The sequence below is a fragment of the Aquila chrysaetos genome, chromosome 2 (assembly GCF_900496995.4).
Source record: "Aquila chrysaetos chrysaetos chromosome 2, bAquChr1.4, whole genome shotgun sequence".
Classification (NCBI taxonomy): Eukaryota; Metazoa; Chordata; class Aves; order Accipitriformes; family Accipitridae; genus Aquila; species Aquila chrysaetos.
This window is the reverse complement of record NC_044005.1, coordinates 7,441,478-7,466,155: the sequence shown is the minus strand read 5'-3', so window position 1 is coordinate 7,466,155 and position 24,678 is coordinate 7,441,478. Positions and strand designations below refer to the sequence as shown.

At 52.7% G+C, this 24,678-nt stretch overlaps 1 protein-coding gene and 1 long non-coding RNA gene across 3 annotated transcripts; one reads left to right on the top strand and one right to left on the bottom strand.

Annotated features, from left to right (window-relative positions):
* Window positions 1–2: 2 nt before the first annotated feature.
* On the bottom strand, window positions 3–17,846 carry LOC115337155. Of its 2 annotated transcripts, XR_003922041.1 has the most exons (4): window positions 17,474–17,846; window positions 11,547–12,122; window positions 6,582–11,458; window positions 3–5,930 (listed from the first exon to the last, which is right to left on the bottom strand). It is a non-coding gene; the product is annotated as an uncharacterized LOC115337155 (long non-coding RNA). The 2 variants fall into 2 exon arrangements; XR_003922040.1 differs by having other exon boundaries at window positions 6,582–12,122.
* A 3,821-nt stretch (window positions 17,847–21,667) lies between these two features.
* Window positions 21,668–24,457, top strand: SIX1 (SIX homeobox 1). The gene is made up of 2 exons (XM_030005203.2): window positions 21,668–22,505; window positions 23,557–24,457. Exons 1-2 carry the CDS (start codon window positions 21,946–21,948, stop codon window positions 23,843–23,845), a joined length of 849 nt encoding a protein of 282 aa, XP_029861063.1. The 5' UTR covers window positions 21,668–21,945; the 3' UTR covers window positions 23,846–24,457.
* The last annotated feature ends 221 nt before the right edge of the window (window positions 24,458–24,678 follow it).

The window sequence follows — 24,678 nt, the reverse complement described above, 5'->3', positions numbered from 1 at the left end:
GTGAAGGTGGTGGCAACTAGGAATGCCTGTGCTCACCAGGGAATTGATCTAAAGCCTACTTAAGCTAGAATGAGACTTTCTGTTGACTTGAGTGGGTTTTGTCAGACCCTAACTTTGCTTCTAAAATACTAAATTAAAAACCATAAATCTTCTATTTCATATCGAACCTAGCTATTAACTCTGTGTCTCAAACCAAATTTATACCATAATTAGATAGATAACTGTTTAAATGTATTTCCACCTACTAGTTAGGACTACACAGTATTTACTCACGGCTCCCATGGCATTGGGATGCTTTCTGTGTCAGGGTTTCTTTTGGGGTAGGTAAATACCTATTTATTCGCTAAATTTGTGTTTCTTGAAATTTTTCTTTAAAACGTTGCACTTGGTGTCAGACCTGGTTTTGGCAGACTTTTGAGAACAGCCTGAAATTTACGTTCCCTTGATGTTAAAGGATTTAAATACATTGCCATATTACTTCAGGTCTGTGCTCCAAGTACCAGGATTGCCTAGTTACGGTTTTGATGCCAAAGTGAATGACAGTAAGTTCAAGCAGACTAACCTGTACAGGTGAAATAGTTTCCCTCACTGGAGCTATATATACATTAGAGATACTTAAGAGCCTGCACATGCTAGCAGGAAAACACCCTTTCACCACTTAAATGGTATTTAGGCTACAGGAAGCAAGATTAGGTCTGTGAGATTAATTTTTTCAAATAGTCAGGTCCAGTTGTATATACCGATTATATTTTTAATCACTAAGACATTACCTTTCCTCACGGTTATTCACCATTCCTCCATCTTTCCCATTTATCGCAGCCGCGTCCCGCTCGCTCCACGCAGTGCCGCTGATGGCGGGCCAGATGGGAAAACCCAGCGAGCCGTCTCCCGGCCCTGGGAGCATCTCTCCCCGCTCTGCCTGGGGTTGACCCGCCTCGCACTCTGCAGCTGCCGAAGTAAATCCAGTTACCCAGGAGCAGCCCTAAGGTAGAGAGAGACAATTGCCTTGTTGCCCAACTCCTTTTCCTTCCCAGAAGCAGTGGGCGTGACTCAGTCCTCCTGTTCATAGCACTTCCCTTTGCCGTGCTTTGGTTTTGCCTGAGCGGTAGGACTGTGATAATATTTTCCTGCCCTGCAGATACCAAATTCCTGAAGGATCCCTGGCCAGCAGCTCTGTCCCAGCTTTGCTTGGAGCAGGGGCTGAGGCTCTAAAGCCTTCATTCGACCTGGCTGTGAGCAGCTTCTCCTCTCGTTTCTGCCCCATGACGCAGCCGGGGGGAGAACCACCACCGCTGGATCGGCTCCAGCCAGGGGAGATCCCCTCCGGGAGGGGGTTTCTGGCTGCGCAGCCCCCGTGCGCTCAACCAGACAAAGTGCAGGGGTTTGAGGGCAACCAAGAAGTGGAAAGTCTCGGCGTATGCAAATGTCAAAATTCTCCCTGAGCAGCCACCCATGCGGTATGCAGGATGAATCATGTCCTAACGGAGTGCATTCCTGCTACTTTGGAGGGCTTTGCAGATGTGTTCCAGGTCACCCTGGGCGAGAAAACCACACACAGCCACGGTTACTTCTTCCCTGGCAGCTTGTGCACAGATGGAGAAAAGGGGGACAGCACCTTCGGAAGGGTGGGCAGCTGGCTCCCCGAGCCCCCGCCTTTCACACGGGACCTGGGGATGCTGGAGGGAGGACCGGGGGCTGCCGAGGCAGTCGCTGGGATAAAGCTGGTAGTAGGGAGGCTCGGCGAGACGGGCGGTTGCTCTTGATCTAGCAGGGAGACAAGCTGGAAAGGGAGGCAACGTTGGAAGACAGCACTTTTTATCCTCTGTTTCTGGCTGGATTTTCCCCAGTGCCAGATCAGAAGGGAATTTTCCTGCTCCAAGAGGCAGAGGTTGAATCAGTAAAACAAGATCTTAATATAAATGCTCACGGCTTGGAAAGCGGAGGTCTCCTTACAGGACTGCATCCCCTGTTGTAGTGATCTCTGGCTGCAGAAATCTTTGGGCTGGAGTCTTAGGACAGTATATCTTGGTTATGGATACAGATCACACTTTTAATATAAAAATACGTTTTAGAAGGAAAATGATTCCCAGAAACAGGAATTCATCTGCCAAACAATGTGCGCATAACTGACTTTACACTTAGAGGTGCCAGAAAGTTCAGGAATGAGACCAACAATAAAAAACCAACACACGTGTGAAAAATCTACTACATTAAAGCCAGATTCAATAAAAATAGCACCTAGTTTATATGCTGCAGAAGCTGGCACACGCCTGCAAAAGCCAAAGGAAAAAGATAAAACGTTCAGAAGTTACATGCAGTCCAGAGGAACTGAGCAGCGCTGGAGTAGAGCTGATTGTTACTTAATAACTCATGTACAATATTCTCATGTGTAAGTACTTTAATTCTTCATCCTGCTACTTCTCGGGCAGAAAGACCCAATTTGGAATACTTCGGGCTAATCAATAAGCTTTGTTGTTGCAGCCAAAGTGCTTTGCAATAGATCTTATATTACCCAGAAGGACTCCAGAATGTTACACCGCACCATTTTCTTTTCTACTCTGCAAACTGACAGCCAATTATTTTGGTGTTAGTGGTATCCCTTATACCGCTTGCAGCTGTAAAATGCAGCCCCTCCCTTGAGGAACGAACTTACAGTATACAGAAATACAAGCGATCCAAGCTGGGAGGGGAGAAGAGGCGATTTGCCCGGGGCGATGCGGGCAGTGGGTGGCAGAGGCAGGTTGCAAAGCCAGGTCTCTGACTCCCCCTGTTGCTTTGCCCGCTGGCTCACGCCGCCTCCCCAGGAGCCCGATCCGGCTCTGATGCAATGCCCCCTGACAGCAGCAGGAGAACTTGCTGCTTACACCAAAGCTGAATTTGCTTCATTCATTTATTTACTGCATTTACAGCCGCCTTCTGATGCTGACCAACGGCAACGTAAGCCTCCAGCAAAGCCCTGTCGATAACTAGACTGGCCCTGGACCGGGATGACTGAGCCTGCAAACGCTCAGGCTCCAGAAAAACCGCTCCTGCGTGAATCGCCCCATCAGGGTGATGCACATGTGGGCCCTGAAGGACTCCAAAGCCACCCACTTCCAGATCAAGGCAAGCTGAGAAAGGTTTGACTCATCTCCCACCAAGGCCGAGGAGCTGAGGGAGAGAGATGCTCACGGGAGGTGAAGACGAGTTAGTCCAGAGCCTGAGCTGTGCATGCTCTTGCGTGTCCTAAGGCAGTGGTTTCTTAAAATGATAAATCAAGGACAAATTATAACTCATGTCCTAGGATGCATGTCCTAGGAAGATGCTGGGGATTTTGCTATTTACTGTGCCTAAGCAAACAAGGACAGGCAGGGGGATCAGAAGGTGGTTCTGGAAGGCAACAATTTCTATACCAGCCCAAGCACATCTGCAAGGGACATAGAAATCTATAGGTTGTCTGTGTTAAAAAACACTATCATCTGTTGTGTTGTATGCATGCAGGTGGAAGTGACCACTGACTAGATTAAGAGTCTCTCTCAAAAAAAATTCTTTATTTTGAGGTTCACCATGAAGTTGCAGAAGAGGCAGCCTCTGCTCCCTCTTGCAGGCAACATATAACAGAGCCCCCGTCCCAAAACTCAATGAGTGAACCAGGCTGAGGCTCAAGACCCTCAGATGGGTGCAGATTCTTGGCCTGCTGCTAAACAGCGCAAGAGCATGTTGTCCCCTTGCTCAGAGCTTGTGGCCAAAGAGCAGCAGAGGCAGCAGGGGTTAACTGCCCTGTTAGTGCCATGCCTGGAAGAGAAGCATGCTCGAGCGATACCAGTAAGAGAGCTGCAAACTCTAGGGGCGTGATATCATCTGCGTGTGGAGGGATTTACGCACATAACACCCCTATGTAGGGAATGACATTAGCTTCTTGAAGGCTGTTGTAGCCCTTCTCCTCCTCTTGCCTATAAATGTAATAATGTTCTCCCCAGAGCGTCAAAACATTGTTCGCGGTGTTTCTGCTTCTTACGTCACCTGCAGGGCTTGGTCTCCCTGAGATTTGCCAAGAAAGCAGCCAACACCAGGCCAGAGAAGCGAGGCGCACTTTTACACGTCTGCCCAGGAGGATGAGGGCTGGGTGAGAGACCACAGCAGGTCCAGCGTCCAGGTCAACGAGCACAGAGGTGCTTCAGCTGAGCCCCCCAAAGCATCTTCCCCGTGGCTCCTTTTGCTTGGGACCCCTGAGGATCCCCCCCCCCCCCAGATAAATTCCCAGGGGGTTGTTTAGGGGCTGTTCTCATTTGCCATCTTCCCTGTAGCCCCTCAGCCCTGCGGACCTCTGCGACGTGAGGGAGGTGGGACGCAGGACTGACAAAACCAATGGTACCTGGAAGCGGGCTCCGACAGCAGCCTATTTCCAGGTATCGCTTCATCAAGAAGAGCCCAGCCTGGCTGGAAGCGCTCCCGGGAGAGCTGCACATGCTGCGCATACCAGGCACGGTCGCCTTGCACTGGCCGGCAGCGCTGCAGGACGCCTGGTCCCAGGACGGAGAAGGGACCGTGCCAGCCAGCCCTCCCCGGGCTCGGCCGGGGCAATGCCGACAATTTACTGGCCTGGTAGAGGGATGCCAGGCGGACATTTGGCACCTCCTGCTACGCACGGAGTTGGGGCTGACGGTCTCGGTAAACCCCTTCTGGCCTTAGCTTCTAGGAATAGCTTCTTATAGCTACTGGGGGGGGCGGTGTGTGTGCAAACAAAAGGCAGAGCTAACCTGAGTATCAAGCCAGGAGAGCTTCATCCCGCTCCTTTGGAAATGTCAGTCCCAGCAAATGAGACTACTTGACCCGTTACTTTTGGTTTATGTTTGTTACCCGGTAATGGCAGCAAGTATTGCTAACATATACATGGCTCAGAAGTGCTCCTGTTCCTTCCAAATTTCCCCACAAGGATCAGAATCTTTACAGTTTAGATTACAAAAGCAGGACTTGTTCAGGTGAATGATACTCACGATGAAGAAGGAATACTCATTTGCCGATGGACTGGAGGACTAGCCCCTCAGATTAAAGTACAGTGTAGAGCCTATTTCTGTTCATTTCTTAACTATTCTCAATTCTTAGGATCTTCTTACATAAATTAAATAGCCCTGTGAAATAAGCAGCTGCTATTAACACAGACTCACAAGCCTGGAAGGCAATAGGAGAGCCATACCTAAACCCAAAACTAGACAACACTCCTGCTTAGGTTTTACCAGAGCCAAGTCCAGTGGAAGAAATGCCTCCTGCCTTGCAAGCTCTACTTCCATGATAGACACCACAGACCGTGTTTCAGGACCCAAGTCTCCACCCTGTGAAACTCGTGCAGAATTGTCAGCTTGTCTTCCAGTTTTTCTCACCTTGGTGTAGTTTCTGTATTTAATAAGGACACCCTCTTCCAACATCCAGGATGTTCCTGAAAATACTGTCCGGCACCGTGCTGAGTAGAAACCCTTGCTTAAGAGGTTGTGGTATTTTGACCTGGAACCACAAGATAATCACTGTTTCAGAGCAATTTCCCACCCATCCTACAGGGGCTTTGCCCAGATCGCATTTCCTCAGTTCATCAGGGCATGGAACAGCATCAAAAGGCTGATGGATGCCAAGCTGTGTCACGTCTAATGGCTTTTCCCTTTCCAAATGGTGTATCATGTCATCAAAGGCAACTAGGCTGGCATGACATAATTTGAGAATCCCACTTTATAGCTGGTAGAAACCGAATCCCAGCGAGTCTGTCAGTAATGATATATTCCAGGTAATACAGGATTGAAATCTCCTGGCCCGAGGTCTCAGTTTTAAACTTAAGCAATGTTCTGATTTGCCAACTTCCACAATTTATGAGCTTTGCAATATTTAGTAGCTGGCGAGAGAAGGGAAGTAGGTGGGGGGGTTATGGCCACCGCTTCCTGCTCATCTTCATTCTTAAGTTCCTGGTTTGAAAAAATATAAATAAATTTGGAGGTGCTGAAGGTCTCCAAACCAGAATACATATAAACATGGGTATATCACATTTATCTATCTAACTGTATATAAGCATTTTATCTCAAAGCTGGTCTCGCCTCACGCTCTCCGAACCTTTGGGTCTGATAACACTGCGTGCAGCAAGACACTTCAAGAGAATAAACCAGGGTATCAAAAAGGTACCATTATACAAATAAAATTAATAAATGGTCTACAAATTCAGGAGAATATTTGTCAAGGCTGCCTTTGGATCCAAATTGCCATAAACTTAGACCTCTGGGTTAATTTGCTAGACTATTGCAGTCTAATCAGTAAAGGTAATAGCGGATTTTTGAAAAACCTCTGTATGACTCAAGTTAAGGAAACATTTCACTGACCTAAAAACAACCCCCCAAAAATAGCATACAAATGCATTGCTTAAAATCAGCACTTGTAAGACCAGGTTTGTTTTCAAGGAATTCAAGCAAATTCATTCTACATCCCTGTATAACTCAGGCAGGATTTCCAGAGCGTCCTGTGCCTGGCAGCTCCCACCGAGGCTGGCAGCACAAGGAGTCCCACATCAGGTTATTCAAGGCCCCAGTTCAACGGCACACCTAAATAAATGTCTGCATACAAACCTGCATTGCAGTGTAGCCGTAATTATCACAAGCAAATGGCTCCCAGTTGTAACAAATGGTTGTCAGCTGAGTTATCACCAATAGCAAAGACAAGACGAACCTCAAGGGCTGTGGGAAGGGAGACAGGCTAATAGGGAGAGAAACCTTCATCACGTGCCTTTTATTAACTACCACCTTCAGTCCTGGTCCCAGAAAACTCTGAAGCATTTGTTCTCCCAGACAAATGAAATCGACTTCAGGATTTTTGTTTGCTGCAACATAACAAGATGCTGCAAGAAGAAAAATTACTGGGTTGCTCAGCTCACTCTGAGTTTTGAAGCTTTGGCCTAAAACAGTAATTTGAAAGGGTAATGATGTTTTCCCCCTGGCCCTGACTGTAATGGGGGTTGAAATGTTCCAAATGCTTGTATTTTTGCAAAAAAAGAAGGAGCACAAACATCAGGATGGGTTATCCTTTATTATTCAAGCCTGACTCAGAGGCAGCCTGAGCTGTAACTATCTCCCAAGATTAGCTGATGTTAACCGCTGGGAACCAAAAGTCCAGTTCCTAAATATCTGGATTTCCATCGCCCCATCAGTACAACAGCAGTAGCAGCACTCCCCTCCCTCTTGGGGAGAGGTACAGCCAGGCTGAGATTCACCCAGATGGGATGGCACAGTCGAAATACTGAGGCTAGACCCTACTGATGGAACAAACAATATATATAATATATATTTAAATATATATGAAATATATAAGATACATATTACATATATAATGCGTTACGATACTATTAAACTTACCCTTTACACAGGTGAGTTCTCAAAATTGGCCTGGGTCCCTCCATAAGCTGTGCTAATGCCTCCCAGCACCCTATTCCTGCCCACCTCCCACCTCCCACCTCCCGTACGCTGGCACCAGGAGGAGCGTGAGCAGGGCACAGCAACAGCACTCTGCCCTTCCCCTTTGAAGAGGCCTTTTCCTTCCCACTTCAACAACATTTGCCCAACACGGCTCCTCTCCAGGCCACGTACAGAGAAGGGAAAGTTATTTACGAGCCTTTCTTCTTCACATCTCCCTTCCCTATTCGTTTTAGCTGAGCCAGGAAGGACTGCTCTGCACCAGTGGTGATGGAGCCAAGCCTGGACACTGCTTTACCGCCTGGCAGTGCTTTTTAAGAGCCACTGCATGAACGGACGGCGGTGCTGCTCCTTTCGTTGTCTGCCTCCTGAATCCGCCAGCACAGCTCTGCACCCTACAACACGCTCCCCCCTCCTGGGCTCACAGCGGGTGTCACTGACCCACCCGATGGAGCTGCCACCGCTTTTCTGAGCAGCCGCTTCTACCAGCAAATAGATCACATTTGCAAACCACTGCCTGGAAAGTCTGCATGGTATGTGGCTTAATTTTCTTTTCCATAATATGAAATCCAATCTGAAATGCACAGATTAGTTTACTAATCTGTGTAAATCCTATTAATAGCACTTACGCTGCTGCGCTCCCATTCACGTTCTAACAAATCTGTTTAGACTGGCTTGGTTTTCCCTCCTCTCCTGCAAGACCTTCGCACCTGGTTGCGGTCACGTCTTCACGAAATAGCTGGCCACGAATGGAAACTTGTGCTTTACAGTCATCTCTCATATTTTAATTCACGTCCCATGGTCCAACGTGTTCTGGATCAAAGCATTAGTGCTGTAAATCACCACGGTGCCATTGAAGCTAAAGGGATTATACAAAGGGTAGCATGGCTTCAGTGGGGAAGGGCAGAGCCCGCACCCCTCCTCTCCCCCAGCATCGCTGGCTTCTGCGCCTGCACCTGCCGCAACGCCCGTCGCACCGCGGTGACTCCATCCCGCCCTGGGCACCTTGCTTAAAACTGAGCCTAAACGCTAGCAAAGGACCTGCTTGCAGGAAGGAGGTGATGGACAGTCTCTGGAGCCCCTGGACGTGTTCACGCCGGCCCCACGCACATCCCCCTTGTCACCCGTGGGTTTAAGGTGGCACGCCTGGCACCAGGGCTTGCGACTATCAGGAGCAGCCTCGCTGGCAGCTCTGTGGGCTACAGACCCCCCCAGGCTCAGTGTGACCTCTCAAAGAGAAGGCACCCTCTGTTCTGCTATAGAATAAACCATTCTCTATTTGAAACGACAATATTTACTTTTCCTATAGTGGACTCCAGCGGCTTCCTACATCGCGGTCATGGCGAAGAGGGGTCAGCAGCAAGAATGGGAGAGGACGAGAGCAGGGCTCGCATGCCTGGCTCCGACTTCCTAATCAAGCTGTGCATTAATCAGCTAATCCCCCTCCACGCTGCTGTCCCCCTGCGCTTCGTTTCACCACCGCCCCGGAGTCCTTGTAACCGAGCACCTTTCGGCACGGCCGCGGTGAAGCCTCAGCCCCTCCACGCCGAGCCGTCTTCGTGCAGCCGGGACCACGCTGTTCCCTTGGGGTGAGGAGTCCTCCGTGCCCTTGGGACAGGCTGGCATTTCCCAAAACCAGCCCTTGGGAAGGGCTCTGTGCTGTGGTCCCTCCTGATGTCCCCTGCGAGGCTGCCAGCACCTGGTAACACATCCCACCCCGTGTGCCAGGCAGGAGAGGATGGATGCAGGAGGAAAAGCCTCCCCGGCAGGCCAGCAGCTCCCCAGACTTACCAGCTGGAAAGGTTTAATGGAGAATGGGAGAATACGGGAACTGTACCCCTCCCAAAAAATCCTGTCAGGTGAGGGATGGAAAAAAAATCTACTCTAAATCACTGAAAGGAAGGGGGTTGTGTTAAAAGTTCATTTACAAAAGTCCACAGTAGGACAAACCCACTCCTGCCCTCCTTGCTAAGGGATCCCTGCTCCTTGCAGGAGTCTCTTGGCTGTGCAAACACAACGATCCAGCTCTCCCCTCTCCCCAGGGCCAAGCAAGGCTCTGAAGTGCCTTCACAAAGCTTAATAAAAAGGCTGGGACTGTGGTGCCGAGCCAGTTCCATTACAGCCCCAACTACTTTTCCAATGGTTTTTCTACCAAAGGGTTAAATAAATGAATAGCATAAAGGATTTGGGGCTCTTCTTCTTCCTCCCCCTGTAGCTGAACTGCATCCACTCCCCATCCAAAAGTGCATGGATTTTCTGTCATCACTGTAGAAACTTTTCGAGGTTGACACAGCTTCACTCTCTCCTAGTTTCTCCTAAAATGGTTTTAAGTCTTTAATTACCTGAATAATTCCTGCTGGTTTGCATGAATGTTAGCTCAGGAATTGTTCATAATTCCTCACTGTTGTGGAAGAAGAGTTTTAAAAGCATTACCCACACTCAAGAAATTCTCCCCAAATTCTCTTTTACAAGGGGTTCGTTTTTGTTACCTGTGTTAAAGCGTGCCTATGAAACAGCTGTTTGCTTTTAGACCTTTAATCTCTTTGTAAAGATGCCTGTTGTGAGATATTAAAATGCCACAGAGGAAAAAAAAAGGGAAAAAAAGAGGAATTTTCAGAGTGAGCCTACCAGCCAAACACAATATGTGGCCAGACAGAATCAGAAGCGCTGGCTGCAGTACAAACCCAAGAGGCATCAGACAAACTGCCTCGGCCACAACGGTAACGGTTCACCAGCAAAAGGAATGTAGAAAACAAAATGGGGGGAAGACCCCCCCGAAAGACTGTCTGACATGGCTGATGCCTCTGGTGCATGCAAGTGTGCCACTTCTGGAAGGGCAAATACAGACTCACGGGCAGGGAAGTTCTGCCTTCGGTGTCGTGCCTGCCTGACCCTGTGCAGGCAGACCTCATAAAAAGTGATGCTTAAATACTAAGGGTTAGAGCAGGGGAAGACCCCATCTCAGCCCTTTCGTACACGTGCTGAGCTCCTTTGTAAAATTAGCGTGATTTCTATCACCCTTGCTGCAGAGCATCGCGTACCGATGGCTGGAGACCTTGTTCCAACTTCCAGCTCGTGTTTGCTCACGGCCAGCCCATGCTCATCTGTCCTGCACCCGTTCTGTCCTTCCCCTTAAACCGCTCTTTCTTCTCGGACGTGTTTATAGGGGACAGTCACATTCCCCTCTCTCGCCTCTGCCTTTCCTGGGCTGCCTAACCAAGCTCTGCCAGAGGTTGGCTTGCAAAGAGTTCCTTGTCCCGATGTCAAAACCTACATCGCATCCCACCATGAGCTGAGATGTAGCATACCCTGGAAAAGTCCCCTTGGTTTCGTACACCCTGCTACCCAAGGAGCTCATAAGCCACCTTCTTCTCCCTGCTGCTCGTAGTCTTTGAACGAACATTCAGGAGAGCTCAGCTCACCGTCTGCCAGGAGGGTACAGCCGAAAGGTGAACTTATCTCCCAGCTGCTCTTCAAACCCTGCCCGAGGAGGGATTCACGAGCTCCGGGTGCTCGTGCTCGGGCAGTGTCAGGGCTTACTGCCCCTGCCTGTCCCCAGGCTGGAGGCTGCTGCCTTGCTGTGGTCTTGGCAGAAGTAGCAGTGTGTCTCCTCCATGGTCATCACAGAGTACAACCCACTGTACTAATATACTCTGCAGAAGCTGGTGATTTCAGCTAGTACGTCAGGTTACAAACGTGGTTGCTAGACTTTGTTCTCATGCCTTTGCTATGGGGGACAAAGGTCTTTTGGAAGGATAAAACGGACAGGCAAGAGAAGTCACCTCTTAAATCTCATGCAGGCTAGTAGCAGGGGCTAAAAGCCTAGATCACAGAGTTTTGCAACCTGGCTCATCCCAGTATTTGGCTTCAGAAATTCAGGATTCAATTTCTGCTACAAACTTTGGTGTTGATTCCTGCAACTCGCTGCAGCACCTCGTGCTTCCATCCGGCACTCACCGGGGAGGTGCAGTGGTGCTTCACGGTCCTGGGGCTCAGCTTCTGGGAGGTGGTGATGTCGCAGGGAATATCAGCATCGCCTGGTGTAGGTGTGCACTGGGGCTAGTGACAGAGGAATTACTATACAGTTTCCTCCACACCAGCCCTGAAAAACCCCTTTTCACCTACCTGGAGTATAAGCTTCCCGTCATGGAACAGCTTCTCATCTATCGCCAATGCTGAGTTGCACAGGACCCTGCCTTTAGGGGAGCCTCCACGTGTCACAGTGATAAAACTCACTTTGAAATGAATTTTAACAGAAGTACTTAATATTGGCTCCTGTGTAAAGGATCGCAAGTCCTGGCCCATGGTAACTCCCTGTCCTCCATGCACGAACACAAGCAAGCTGCCAACGCACTCCTCAAACGCAGCCGGCGGCTCCGGTGGTCCTGCTGAGGTTTGCATGCTTGGAAAGAAGTTACAGGGATGCCAGCAGCGGCCCTGACCACGTTGTCTCTGAAGCGCAGGGATGCTTTGGAAAGTGATCGTCTACAAAAGTAATGATTTAAAAACCCCAAATCTTTCCTGCTGTCCTCTTGCTCAGCCAGACAGCTTCTCCAGGCACCCATCTATTGTACGTAGTAATAAGTTTCTACTATCATGACCTTACCTCAAGGAGTGTAACCCCAAGTGAGCTCACAGATGCGCTTTGGAATCACCAGAAAGCTCCCAGAATTGAAGGGACTTCATTTGGTATGAAAAGAGCTGAAGAAAAGGGGAAGGGAGAAAAATACAGGCGGTAGATTAGACACTGTGATCTGATCCACTCGAAGCACAAAGGATATATTGAATTAAATGGAGCTGAAACTCAAATTTAATGAAACTGAGAGACAGCAAACCTGTGTGTAATTAGCCTACAAGATTTCACTACCACAAAATACCATGGAGGCCAAAAGCTTGCCACTGAAAAGTGTGGAAATACATACATGTATGCACACACACTTATATATATACCTACACACACACGTATATACACGCATATACTTACGGCCTCTCAGGGCTGGAATGGACTTGACAGCACCATTCAGCCTTTTCCCCAGCTCCAAGACAAGATCAAATAGACGTCGGTATTTTCTGACAGATGTTTGTCTAGACCTGTTTTTAACAGAGAATCTCCCACCTCCCCAGGCAATTTATTCCAATGCTTCCTTTTCTTCTTCAGCTTTATACACACATGCACATGTATATTTATCTCAGAAGGTGAGCGGAGCAGTCTCTGATGACTTGTACATCAAAAGGCTTGGTAACTCATTTCTTATGGCAAGATCTTTATTGCGAATGATGTATGAGCCCGAAAGATCCCAACCTGACCTGAGATGACAGGCTGAGCTTGGGGGACCAGCAGATGGGGTAAGGGGGGCGAGTAGCAAAGGAGGGGGAAATTCATTCCTTTTCTTATTAACCCATCAGGTTTGGTTTGCTGATAAAAGGAAGACCAACTTTTGTATACTCCATTTTTAGACTCAAGCATTAAGTTCATCTGGTTTCAGTAAAATAAATACACTTTTGGCTTCCTCAGCAGCCACCTCGGAAGAGATGCTGTCCTGTCAAACTTAAGTAAGGCAAAGGAGGGAATGAGGAATGAGGCTGCGCAGCTGGAATATGCAAATGGCAGGATGGAGAGTAGCACTTTTCCAGCCACCCTGGATATCTATTACCTCCACTTTTGGACTGACAATGCACCAAATGTTTCATTGCCTGAGGCCTTACAAAGCCGCCTGGCTTTTTTAGCTGAAAGCACTAATGTAGAAAGGCAATTGGGAATTAATTATTTAATGGGGTTCTCATTGGTAGAAAGCTTCCACCCCTCCTGCATCTCAGCTACCATTATACATATGTTGCTCTCTTCAGACTCCAGTGATTAGACAGCAGCAGAAAATTATGACTAAATCCCGTTCCCACTTGCAATGAACTCCATTTAAATTGACAGATTTGCACTCAATAACTAAGACCACAGTTTAGCCCCATGCTAGGAAAATATAATTTATGACAAAAAGCATAGACAGATCTCAGCATCTCCATTTCTGAAAATAAGCCATCTCATACTTCTCCTCCCAACCCCTTTTTGACAGGCAGTGGAGGACTATTCCTATTTAAAAATTAAAATCCATGCAAGTAGCCCTATTAGTAGGAAATCGGAATGAGCTCCTTTTAATGTGGCTGTTCGGATGCCACGCTGGAGCAGGCAGAAAGGTGTATCCTGAATCTGCAGCGCATGTTCATTCAGCTCCAGCTTCTCCAGGATTCTCGAGATAAGCATCTATTTCATTTAGAGCCTTTTTAGTGATGACCTGCGTAGAAGCAAATGTCCTTTTGAAGATCTCTCTGCAACAGCTGCATGCCAGAAACTTCCACCCCAGTTACTTTAAGTGCTTAAGAATCAGGCCCCGTGTATTTAAAAAATAAAGTTTGCAAAATAAGATTCTGCAGCGGAGCTGAGAATGGGCCTGAGCTTCAAACTCTCAGCCATCATACGTGGGAAAATGGTAACTTCTTTCCCACAGTCACCACCTCCAGAATCATTCCAGATGAAGCCCTGACAGGATCCGACCGAAATTCAGTGTAGTGAATTACACCAGGAATTAATTTAACGTAATGTGTTGTATATTTCCAAACACAAAATATATTGGGTTTGCTTCTTTCCCGCTCTTCAGATGAAAGAAATATGACTGTACAGATGTGCTTTTCTAAGATCCAGTGGCATGAAACCTGAAATACCCCAGCAAGACGCAGGAGCGAGAAGTTTTAATCACCATGGAAGCACGACACTTTTGAAGGTCTATGAAATTATATACCCAGGTCTGAGAAGGGTAAACTTATCCGTCTGGGTAGATCTGCTGATAAAGAGAGACAACTCATTTTCTCCCAGAAAGCTGCGTTATATGTTGTTTCAAAAAATAATCAGTCGTTAGAGACAGGTTTGTGCTGAGAAGAGAAAGAAGAAAAGAAAAAAAGCAGTTCTGAGAGAGATGTTCTGTATGGCAAAAGGAAAGGCAGGGTGAAAGTATTCCCTTCATTTAAGTGATTCCCTGCAAATTCAGGAGGCAGAAGAAGAGACGGGCTGAGCATCTCTCAGGGCCAGACAGAGCGAGGCTGGCGACGATGGAGGCATATGGAGACCCACCCAGGGCGCAGACAGAGCGGAGGACCCCCAGACCTCGGCTTACGCAAGGTGACCTTTCCCCTCTCTAAAATTTCAAAGCTGGCGTTGCCGGCGCTGAACAGACTGTGTGCCATATGTAACATGACCTCAGCTCCGCTCTGCCAAGCCACTGATGGCATCACTAATGAGAGGTGAAAGGTCCCTTTCTTGCAGCTCGCTCAGAAACCCACCGAGGCGGTGGGCGCGGGACGGGCCCCCCGATCCCTTATCCCCGCAGGCAGGCACCCGCTGCCCCGCCGCAGGGCCCGGCTGCCCTCCCAAAATCACATGTGCCCCCATCCAAAAGGTTGACGGTGCCTCTTCCCATGGTCCAACCGCAACGGGCACAGTCCCCCGGCAATGAAAATATTTGTTCAGTGCCCGAATGCAAAGCACGTAGGCAAAGAGCCCTCTATGTAAATCCTGCCCCCGGTCCCAGATGGTGCAGAGGGAGGGGGGACGAGGAATACCGAAAAGGGCCGGCTTTGCACCCCCCCATCACACTGCAGCCACGGGGATGAGGTGGCCGGGCCTCGGTGGGTGCCCCGTGGGAGGGTGGCGGGGGGCCGATGCGGTCACCTCGGTCCCCCCACCCCCGGAGGCAGTGCCACCCCCGAGCTGCCCCCCTCGACCCAGGGAGCGGCGGGGGGAGCCTGGCAGCCCCCTTACAAATTAGCTTTTTTTTTTTTTTCCCAAAATTTTAAATTTTTTTTTTGCAGCGTTTTGCATGAAAACCATTGCAATGTCTTGCAGAAAAAAAATCAACCACCGCACTGCCCCCCCCCCTTTTTTTTTTTTTTTTTAGAAAATAAGGAGTTTGGGGGTTTTTTTTCAGTTCTCCCAGTGTCCAGCACCACCCTCTGCCCCAGCCATCACCTAAGGAATGGATGGAGGGGACCCGCTCTCACACCGCTCCTGAGTACCCGGTTTGCTGCCCCGGACATGTGTGGGGAAGGCCCGTGTGGGTGTCACTGATGTGGGTGGGTGGTGCACGGACACGTGGGTGGGTATGTGTTCACACGGCTGGGAGCGTGTGCGCACGGGTGTATGCCTACACGTGAGTGGGAGCGCGCACGGGGGGCGCGTGTGCAACACGGGAGCGGGTGCGTGCATTCGTGGGTGAGTGTGCGCACACGCGGGTGGGTGGGGGTGCCCACGGGTGGGCGTTGGAGTGTCACCACGCGGTGGGGGGGGCCGCACCTGTGTGCAGGGGGGTGGCTGGCTGCGCACCAGAGCGCGTGCCCACACGCGTGGGCGCCGCAGCGCGTGTGCTGCGGTGTCCCTGCACCCCCGGTTCCCCGGGACCCCCGTCATCGTCCCGTCCCCCCCCCCCCCGCGGCTCTCAGCTGCCAGCACCGCGCAGGCTTCCGCGGGCGGCCCCCCCGCGCCTGCCCTTTGTCCCGCGTGGGGCTGCGCGGGGGCGTCCCGGAGTAGGGGTGGGATGCTCCGCCGGCCGGGCTGGAGCCTCCACCGCGGGCGCGGAGGGGCCGCGCACCGGCCCCGCGGGGCAGGCTCGCCCCGGCGCTCCGCGGGGAGAGGGCGGCCTCGGTTCCTTTCGGTTTGGGGAATGACTCATTTATGGCATATGTGGCACTGCCGAGGTGGGATAGCGAGGACCCACCCGGGCGTGCAGTACATCTATCCCACCCGCGGCCGCGCTCCTGCCTCCCCACGCAGGGCCAAACCCCGCGGGAGAAAGGGCTGCCTTTAACCCTCGCTGCTTTTCTGCCGGGAATTAATTTTTACATCGCATCCCACCGCAGAGAAATTCAATTATTCGTTTCAAATACTTATTCCGGCCCCCCCCTCCGCCCCCCACTCCGCGGCACACCCTCATTTCATGGGAGCGCAGACGAAGCTACCCACGCGTGTTGGGTTGCGCTGGGGTATATTCCGCTGCCGGCCGCGGAGTGGCTGCAGAGGGGCAGCCGAGGCGTGTTTTTCTCCCACGGAGGAACCGCACCTCGGGGGAAGCGGCGATCGATCCGGCGGCAGCCCAGCGCCCAATTTGGCTGCAGCCTAATTCGAGCTGCATTATCATATTTAAAAGAAAAAAAAAAAAAAGAAAAAAGGAGGGGGGGAGCAGAAATTGCAATTATCATTGTGTCGGGTTACGGCAAATGCCATTATGCTGAGAAATGGGAGGAAAACAATGCCACGAAAATGCGAATCGCCTTGTTAAGAACGCGCTGCTTGCTGCGCGGTCCCTGCGCGCCCGCGGAGGGCTTCCACTCCCCCGGCGTGGGGCAGAACTCGCGGCGCGGGGGGGAGCGGAGCCACCCCGGCAGCACTGGGGGGGTCTGGGGAGGTGTGAGCGGCTGGGGATGGGGGGAGTCCCCCCTTTCCGTGGGGGGACCTGCACACTACGGAGATGTGTGGGTACCCGAGGGTCGTGTCACGCACACGGACACGAACACGCAGGGGAGATGCAACGTAGCCGGTGCCGGCTAGAAGGCAAGCCGGCAGGCTTCCGTGCAGAAAAGGAGTTAAACCCCGCCGTTGTCCTTTGATTTAGGAAACGGCTCATCCAATTCAGTTCCAGATTATTCAGGGGCAGACTGCCTCGCTCGCTCCCTCTCTCCCCACACCAGCCCAAACATCTTGAAGTAATCAGCAGCTGAGAACGGAGACGTCCCCCTGGCATCTCAGGTTAAAGAAGGAGGTCCAGGAAAATGTGGTAGAGCCATTACAAGAAACCTGAGATGCATTCATCAGAGACTCCAATTGCCATCGCATTAGGATTGATTAGAGACCAGCAGTACCGTAATGACCCGGAAAGAGGGGCATACGGGGATTATTAATATCAGACTTCTTAAAAAAAAAAAAAAAAAAGAGAGAGAGAGAGAAAGAAGGAGGAGGGAAAATTTAAAAAACAAAAGCGCATCGCGGGGCTGCCGCTCGTATGCAGACTTACCTGAGGAGCACAGGCACCGGCGAGCCGCACAGACGATAATTTATCTAACTTCTGGGGAAGAAAAAGCCAACAAACACGGAAAAAACCCCACCTCTGGACCTCCTGCAACCGCCCGCTCCCATACACGGCTCGCACCGAAATTTCCCAGCGCCGGGGCTGCGCAGGCGGCGGCTGGGGGGGGGGGGGGGGGGGGGCAGCCGGGCTCACCCACCCGGGCCAAAGTAAGCTGGTCCCCGGGGCCGGCGACAGCAAGGACAAGTTAAGGAGCCTCCAAGGAGGAGCAAGGAGACCTCGGTGGCTCGTCTCCTTCTCAGTTCCCTGCGCCAAAACAAATCAGCCCCTCCTGGTCTCGGTTTAAATGTAGCTCACTGGATAATTAACTCCATCTTTCCAGCCCTGCTTTAACTGTTTATTTAGTGTCACCCCGTATTACCATCACTAGCACTTTCCTCTGAACAGGAGGAGCTGGAGGGTTTCACCTCCCAAAAGGAAATTCTTCGTAGCTTAAAAGAATCAGCATCCAGGAGGTACATTAGCGAGCAGGAAAGGGGGGATGGACGGCGGGGGGGGGGGGGGTCCCCGGCAAAAGCAGGCGAAAATAAGGGGGGGGGGGGGACAGGGAAAAGAAAGACGTATCGGCCCTCGGAGAGAAAAAAAACCCAACGCGTGATCACTTCTAATCCTTTGAAAAATGTCCCGGTAAGTGCGCGAAGAAAGAGCCCTTTGTGCCCTGGGGATCGCCCCCACCGGGAAGGCCTTATCCTGCCCCCCCCCAGCCCCACCGTCCGGCCCGGCCCGGCCCGGCCCGGCCCGGCCCTCCTCCGCAGCCCCGGCCCGGCCTGACCCCGCTGGGTGCGGGGCACCCCCGGGGTGCGGGGATGGAGCGGGGTGGGGGGAGAAGGCGGGCAGGGACACGGCTCTTCCCCCCCCGCCCCGGCGGACACCGGCTTTGTTTTTACAGGTGTCTGGAGGGCAATTTACTAACAAGTAATTAAAGGTTGCACCGGTTTGCAGGCGCGTCGGGCCAAAGGCTCCCGCAAGAGAAGAGCGATGCATATGGAGAGGGGTTTGTCCTTCCTCATTAAAAAATAGAATAATAAAAGAGGGGGAAGAGTGGGAGAGAAAGAAAATACAAATCCTTTATTGTTCGGGAATAAGCCGGGGAAGCTGGCTGTCTCCCCTGCGCCTCGCATTCGGCAGGGAAGGCAGCGCGGATCCGGTATCACGTTGCAGATCCTCACTCGAGATAACGAAATGCGATCTATTTTTCAGAACAGCAAGTGGATGGGAAAGGAGCCCTCTACAACACAAACCTCATTGACTTAATGGGTCGGTTTTGGATTTCGCCTTCGAAAGGTTCGGAAAGCGGCAGCGTTGTGTTACTGCCCCGCCGGCTCCCAGCCTCCCGCCCCGGTTATCACCGCGCCGAGACGGGGCTCCGACAAAAAATGCCGCTGATTTTATTTGGTCGCGCTATTTGTTTCCCTCAGACCCCCTCACTTAAAAGAAAAAAAAAATTAAATTTATTTTCGGTTGGGGAAGAGTTTTATTTCTAAGGTCGGGGCGGAGCGGGGAGATGGGAGTCGTGTTCGGGTTAGTTTTTTCTGCTTTGTTTTGGTTTTCTGGCGAAATCGAGGAAAACCCGCAGAACGTTGCGTGGGATCCGTCTTCATCCCCGCTCCGGGCTGTCTAACGCTGCATCGAATAAATAAGCCAATAAATGAATTTCCCGCACAAAAACAGCCGAGCGATGCCCCGGCAAGCGGGGCGAGGCGCGGAGGCCCCCGCGGCCGCGCAGCGGTCCCTTCGGCCGGCCGCCGCCTCCATCTCCGCGGGCGCGGAGATGCCAGGCCCCGGGGGGGGCGGAGGGAAGCAGGGGGAGAAAAACCAAGCGTTTTGCCCGGGCTGGGAAGCGGGGGGAGCCCGCCGGGCTGCTCCTTCCCTGCCGAAAAATAAACGAGCGAGGAGCGGCCGACGGCAGCTCCGCGCCGTTATGTTGTTATTTAGTTATTTATTTAGTTATTTGCATCTGCCTTTTTTTTTTTTTTTTTTGAGCGGCTCGAAACCATTTTTTTTCTGGGTGATTTTGAAGGGCTAAATGGGACGGGGTGGTTTGGGAATTCATTTACCTCTTTCCGTGGTTTTAAGTGAAAGGTTTCCAATTTTTAGGAAAATCAAGCCCGGGCAATAATTAACATTGATGCTGAGCGGTTCTCGGCTGCAGTGTGTAACTCCCAGGTAGACCCCGGCGAGTCTGTCCCCTCCTTGGGTGAATTTTGGTGACACGGAAGAATAAAGTCCCGCTCGGAAATCGCGGGGAAGCCTCGGCTCAGCCCTCGCCCGTCCCTGTCAGCTCCGCCGCCGGCCGCGCCGGGATAATTTGATTATTCCCAGCAAGAGCGGTGTTTGTTTTGGTCGGCCTTTTAAAGGAGAGAGGGGGGAAGAAAAAAAAGGAGAAATGCGAGGGCAAGAGAAAACCGCTCTCGTTAAAATGGCAAGGAGCTTCCCCAGCCCCGCTTTGCATTTCTGTCCTCTTCATCCTGAAGGTATAAACCCCTCAGGTCCGTGTTTTTCCCGAACCGAGCACCTTATTAGAAAGAAAAAAAAAAATTAAAAATTTATGACAATAAAAAGGCGGGATGGGGGAGCCCATCTCCCAGGCTGGGCAGGGCACTGCTCCTGCAGGACGCGGCCGCGGGCGGCTGCGAGCCCATGCGTTATAATTCTGCGCACTTGCTCCAGACTTTAGGGTATTAGTTGATTTTAGAGCCGGGTTTAAGGCTCCGTTCCGGTCCCCACACAGCTGCCTTGTCAATAAGGATCTGTTCCAAGCAGACATTCCTTCTGGGAGGACATTGCAGCTCTTTAAGACTTCATCTGCAACATCATAAGTACTAAAATAAAATGGCAAGGGAAAATTACCAGACACATGGTCATGGGATATAGAAGCGTCCTGACTCCAGCGTACATAGTAAAGTCACTGGACAGACTGGGTGGCAGGGGCTTATTTTAAACAGCCCCGAGACGCGAAGTACATGGGGAAAAACAACAATCCGGATTTAGGAAAATATCGGGACCGGCCTTTCCCGTATCGTATCGCGGGCAGAGGGAGCGGGCAGGGAGCGGGCAGCGGGAGAGCCGCCGGCCCCGGCTCGGAGCCCTTCGCCGCCTCGGCCACAAACGGGCTGCTCCTAACTTTGAGCATTTACAGTCAAATAAATCCGAATGTCTTTAGTGAAGACAAACAGGTTTTAAAGAGCCCCGCGATGGTTATTAGCACCCGCTAAGCGAACTCGTTCTTGAATCAAAAGCCTTCTGGAGTGTGCTTAAAATAGTGGTTTCGACTTATCTAATCAAAGATAAATACAGTCATAAAGACACCCTCTTCCCACCGCTCCCCTGCCCTTATCTCACCGCATTGTCCTCATCTCCCAGCCCGACCTTGCTACTGACAATAGATTAGCTTTGCTTAGGGAGCCTAATTGTTTTCTGCTTCTTTTTTTTTTTTTTTTTAAATAATTGCTTTGGAGCGAGGTGTGCAAATGAGGATTAGGCTAATGAAAGCGCCGCCGGTCGGTGCAGTTTTCCTGCCCGCCTTCCGCGGGGGATCCGCGGGGCTGCCCCCGACCTGCCGCGCCGCCCCCGCCGGGACACCCCCCCCCCCGGCGGGGCCGAGCGGGGAAGGGGGGGGGGGGGGGACGGGGACAAGGAGGGGGCGCACGGGCCCCGCGTCTTATTTAGCTATTCACTTCAAGCATTATTTATTCATCCCCAGCATTAAGGTAATTAAATACGGGCTGGCTTGGCAGGGCGGGGGGCAGAAGTTTGGGGCGGGGGGGGGGGGGGGGGCGGTGTGGAAGAGTGGAAGAAAAAAAGACAAAGTCCGCCGGGAGCGAATTCCCCGGGGATGCGCCCGCGGGGTGCGGGGCGGCGCGGCTCCCCCCGCCGGGACCGGGACCGGGGCCGGGTCCGTGGCCGCACCCGCGCAGAGGCGGCGGCGGGAAGCGCAGCCGCGGCGGCCGTAGGCCGGGGCCGGGTCCCCGCCGCCAGGCTCCGCCCGCCCGTGCCGAGGCTCTGCCCGCCGGGCCGGGCCGGGCTTGACTGGGCTGGGCTGGGCCAAGCTGGGCTGGGCTGGGCCGGGCCGGGCCGGGCCCAGCCGCGGCGGGGGCCGAGCCGCGGGCGCCCAATCAGCGCGGCGCGGGGGCTCGGGCGCTTTAAGCGCGGCGGCAGCGGAGCGGGGACAAAGTCCCCCCCGGCGTCGCGACGAGCATCCCCGCTCGCCCGCCCCCGGCTGCCGCCGCGCCTCCCCGCTCTGGGGCCGGGACCGGGACCGGGACCAGGACCGGGCCCCGGCCCGGCGGGCGGCTGCCCCCCGCCCCTCCGCCGCCGGGCTCCCGCGGGGTGCCCGCCTCCTCCTCCTCCTCCTCCTCCTCCTCCCGCCGCCGCTGCCGCCGCCGCCGCCGCGCTCGGCCATGTCGATGCTGCCGTCGTTTGGCTTCACGCAGGAGCAGGTCGCCTGCGTCTGCGAGGTGCTGCAGCAGGGGGGGAACCTGGAGAGGTTGGGCCGGTTCCTCTGGTCGCTGCCGGCCTGCGACCACCTGCACAAGAACGAGAGCGTCCTGAAGGCCAAGGCGGTGGTGGCCTTCCACCGCGGCAACTTCCGCGAGCTCTACAAGATCCTGGAGAGCCACCAGTTCTCCCCCCACAACCACCCCAAGCTGCAGCAGCTCTGGCTGAAGGCTCACTACGTGGAAGCCGAGAAACTGCGGGGCAGACCCTTGGGCGCCGTCGGCAAATACCGCGTCCGCCGAAAATTCCCTTTGCCCCGCACCATCTGGGACGGCGAGGAAACCAGTTACTGCTTCAAGGAGAAATCCCGGGGCGTGCTGCGGGAATGGTACGCCCACAACCCCTACCCGTCCCCCCGGGAGAAGCGGGAGCTGGCGGAAGCCACCGGGCTCACCACCACCCAGGTCAGCAACTGGTTCAAGAACCGGAGGCAGCGGGACCGAGCGGCGGAGGCCAAGGAAAGGTACTTGCCCCCCCCCCCATCCCCTCCGTGCCCCCCCCCCCCTTTTCTCCCCGGTCCCCCGTACGGGGAGCGCGGCGAGCACCCGGCGGCGGCTGGGGAAGGAGCGGCGAAAATGCCTCGCTCCCTCCAAATCCCATTTTTTCCTAAACCGCGTTGCGTTTTGTCCCTCCGTGGAAACCCAAGTGGGTTTTCCACCCGAAATCCACCGGCCCCACCGCCCGACCCCACCTGCCCGGGGCGGGTGGCGGTGGTGGTGGTGGTGGTGGGGAGGGAACAGCGAGCCCCTCACCGTCTTCTCCAGGCCTCTCCGCCGCCTTTGTTTGCTGCCTGCCGTCCCGACTAAACCGGCAGCGATACGGTCCCGGGAGCCTCCGGGGAAGCGTTAGGGGATGACGGGTCGGGTATTGCTGGGAGATCGGGCAGGGTAACTCCAAAGCCCCGGAGGAGGAAAAAGATGCAGCCCTGGGATGGAAAGAGTAGGAATCGGGAGGGAAACCGGGATGGGGACGCGCTGACCGGGCCGAGCCGCCGTCCCGCCCGGGGTGGCCTCGGTACGGGACGGCGGCTCGGCCCGGCGAAGCAGCCAGCCACGGATGGCATCGCTTCACTTTTGTCTCCTCCAGCAACCTCCCTACCGAGCCTCTTAAAGAAAATCCCACAGCCTGCTCGTCCCCGGGGCCGCGCTTTCATTTTTAATTAAAAAGAGAAAAAAAATCCGCCCCCCCCAATTTCCCCCCTTCGACTTTTCACCTAAATTACCGGGCTGTGCGGTGTACGCCTATTTCTAGGAGGGTAAAAAGAAATGGGGACGGTCCGTTATGAAAATATTAGGTGGGTTGGTTTGGTTGGGGTTTTTTTTTGTTTGTTTGTTTTTTTCCGGGGAGAGGCATCTTGCTCCCACGATGAAATAAAACGCAAAGGATTTACTGAGGGCATTAGCACAGCGCCCATCCCCGGCGCCTCCCGCCTGCCGTAACATCCCCGTTGTGTTTTTGTTTTGTTTGGTTTGGTTTGTTTTTTTTTTTTTTTTTTTTTTTTTGCTTTTCCGCAGGGAAAACACGGAAAACAACAACGCGGCCACCAACAAACCGAACCAACTCTCGCCTCTGGATGGGAGCAAACCCCTCATGTCCAGCTCCGAGGAAGAATTTTCTCCTCCCCAAAGCCCGGATCAGAACTCGGTCCTGCTCTTGCAGGGGAACCTCAGCCACGCCAGGAGCTCCGGCTACTCCCTGAGCGGCTTAGCCACATCCCAGACCCCTCACAGCCTCCAAGGCCACCAGCTCCAGGACTCGCTGCTGGGACCCCTCACGTCCAGCCTGGTGGATCTGGGATCCTAAAGGCCCGCGGCGGGCGGCCGGAGGATCGGGAGAGGAGGTTCTGCTCGGGGACAGAGGCTCTGGGTTGTACATAGAGGACAGTACCCGGTTTTACAGCTCACCCGCTGATTCTTAACGGGACTCTCGGCTCTTTTCACACAACCCCACATCGGCTCCTGGTCCAGTTCCCCCCCAGCGTCTCCCGCTACCACCACGATTTTTTTTTTTTTTTTAATTTTTTTTTTTTTTCCACGTAGCCAAACGCAGAGAGCGGCAGAAACCCTCAGCCCTTCGAGTTCAAGCAAGCTGGTCCCAAAGGGAATTACAAAAAGAAAAAAAAAAAAGGGAAAAAAATGGAAAAAAAAAAAATCCCAAACCAAAACAACCAACCCCAGCTGGATCCGATTCCACCCAAATAAATCCCAGCCCCGCTGGCCACGGTGGGGCAGGGGTGGCCGGCGCATCCCTGCTGCTGCCCGGCCGGGTCCCCGCGGGGCCGGCGAGGAGCCGGGACGGAGGCAGAGGGAGCGAACGGCTGTACCCAGCCCTGGGTTGTAGCGGGAGGAGGGAGGGGAAGTTACGTTTACATTTTTCATATTTAGCCTTACCAGAAAGATTTCGATGTAGTTTAAATTTAAAAAAAAAAAAAAGGGAAAAAAAAAAAAGGCAAAAGCTGCAGTATTAGAGTTTTAACAAGTGCCTATGTCTTAACGCGGCTGTGCGAGGCAGTCAGCGAGCGAGCTCCCGTGGGCCCATGCCCCCCCGGCTTCCTTCTCCTCGGTGGTGAAATGCATCGATGTGGCTAAAAAAAATAGGAGAATATGAAGAATACTAATAAAAGTCGACAGGCGTAT

Excerpts from the sequence above, each read along its gene's own strand:
- SIX1 (XM_030005203.2), top strand. The coding sequence starts at position 21,946 with ATGTCGATGCTGCCGTCGTTTGGCTTCACGCAGGAGCAGGTCGCCTGC. Across the intron at positions 22,506-23,556 it reads GCGGCGGAGGCCAAGGAAAG|GGAAAACACGGAAAACAACA; the intron begins GTACTTGCCCCC and ends GCTTTTCCGCAG.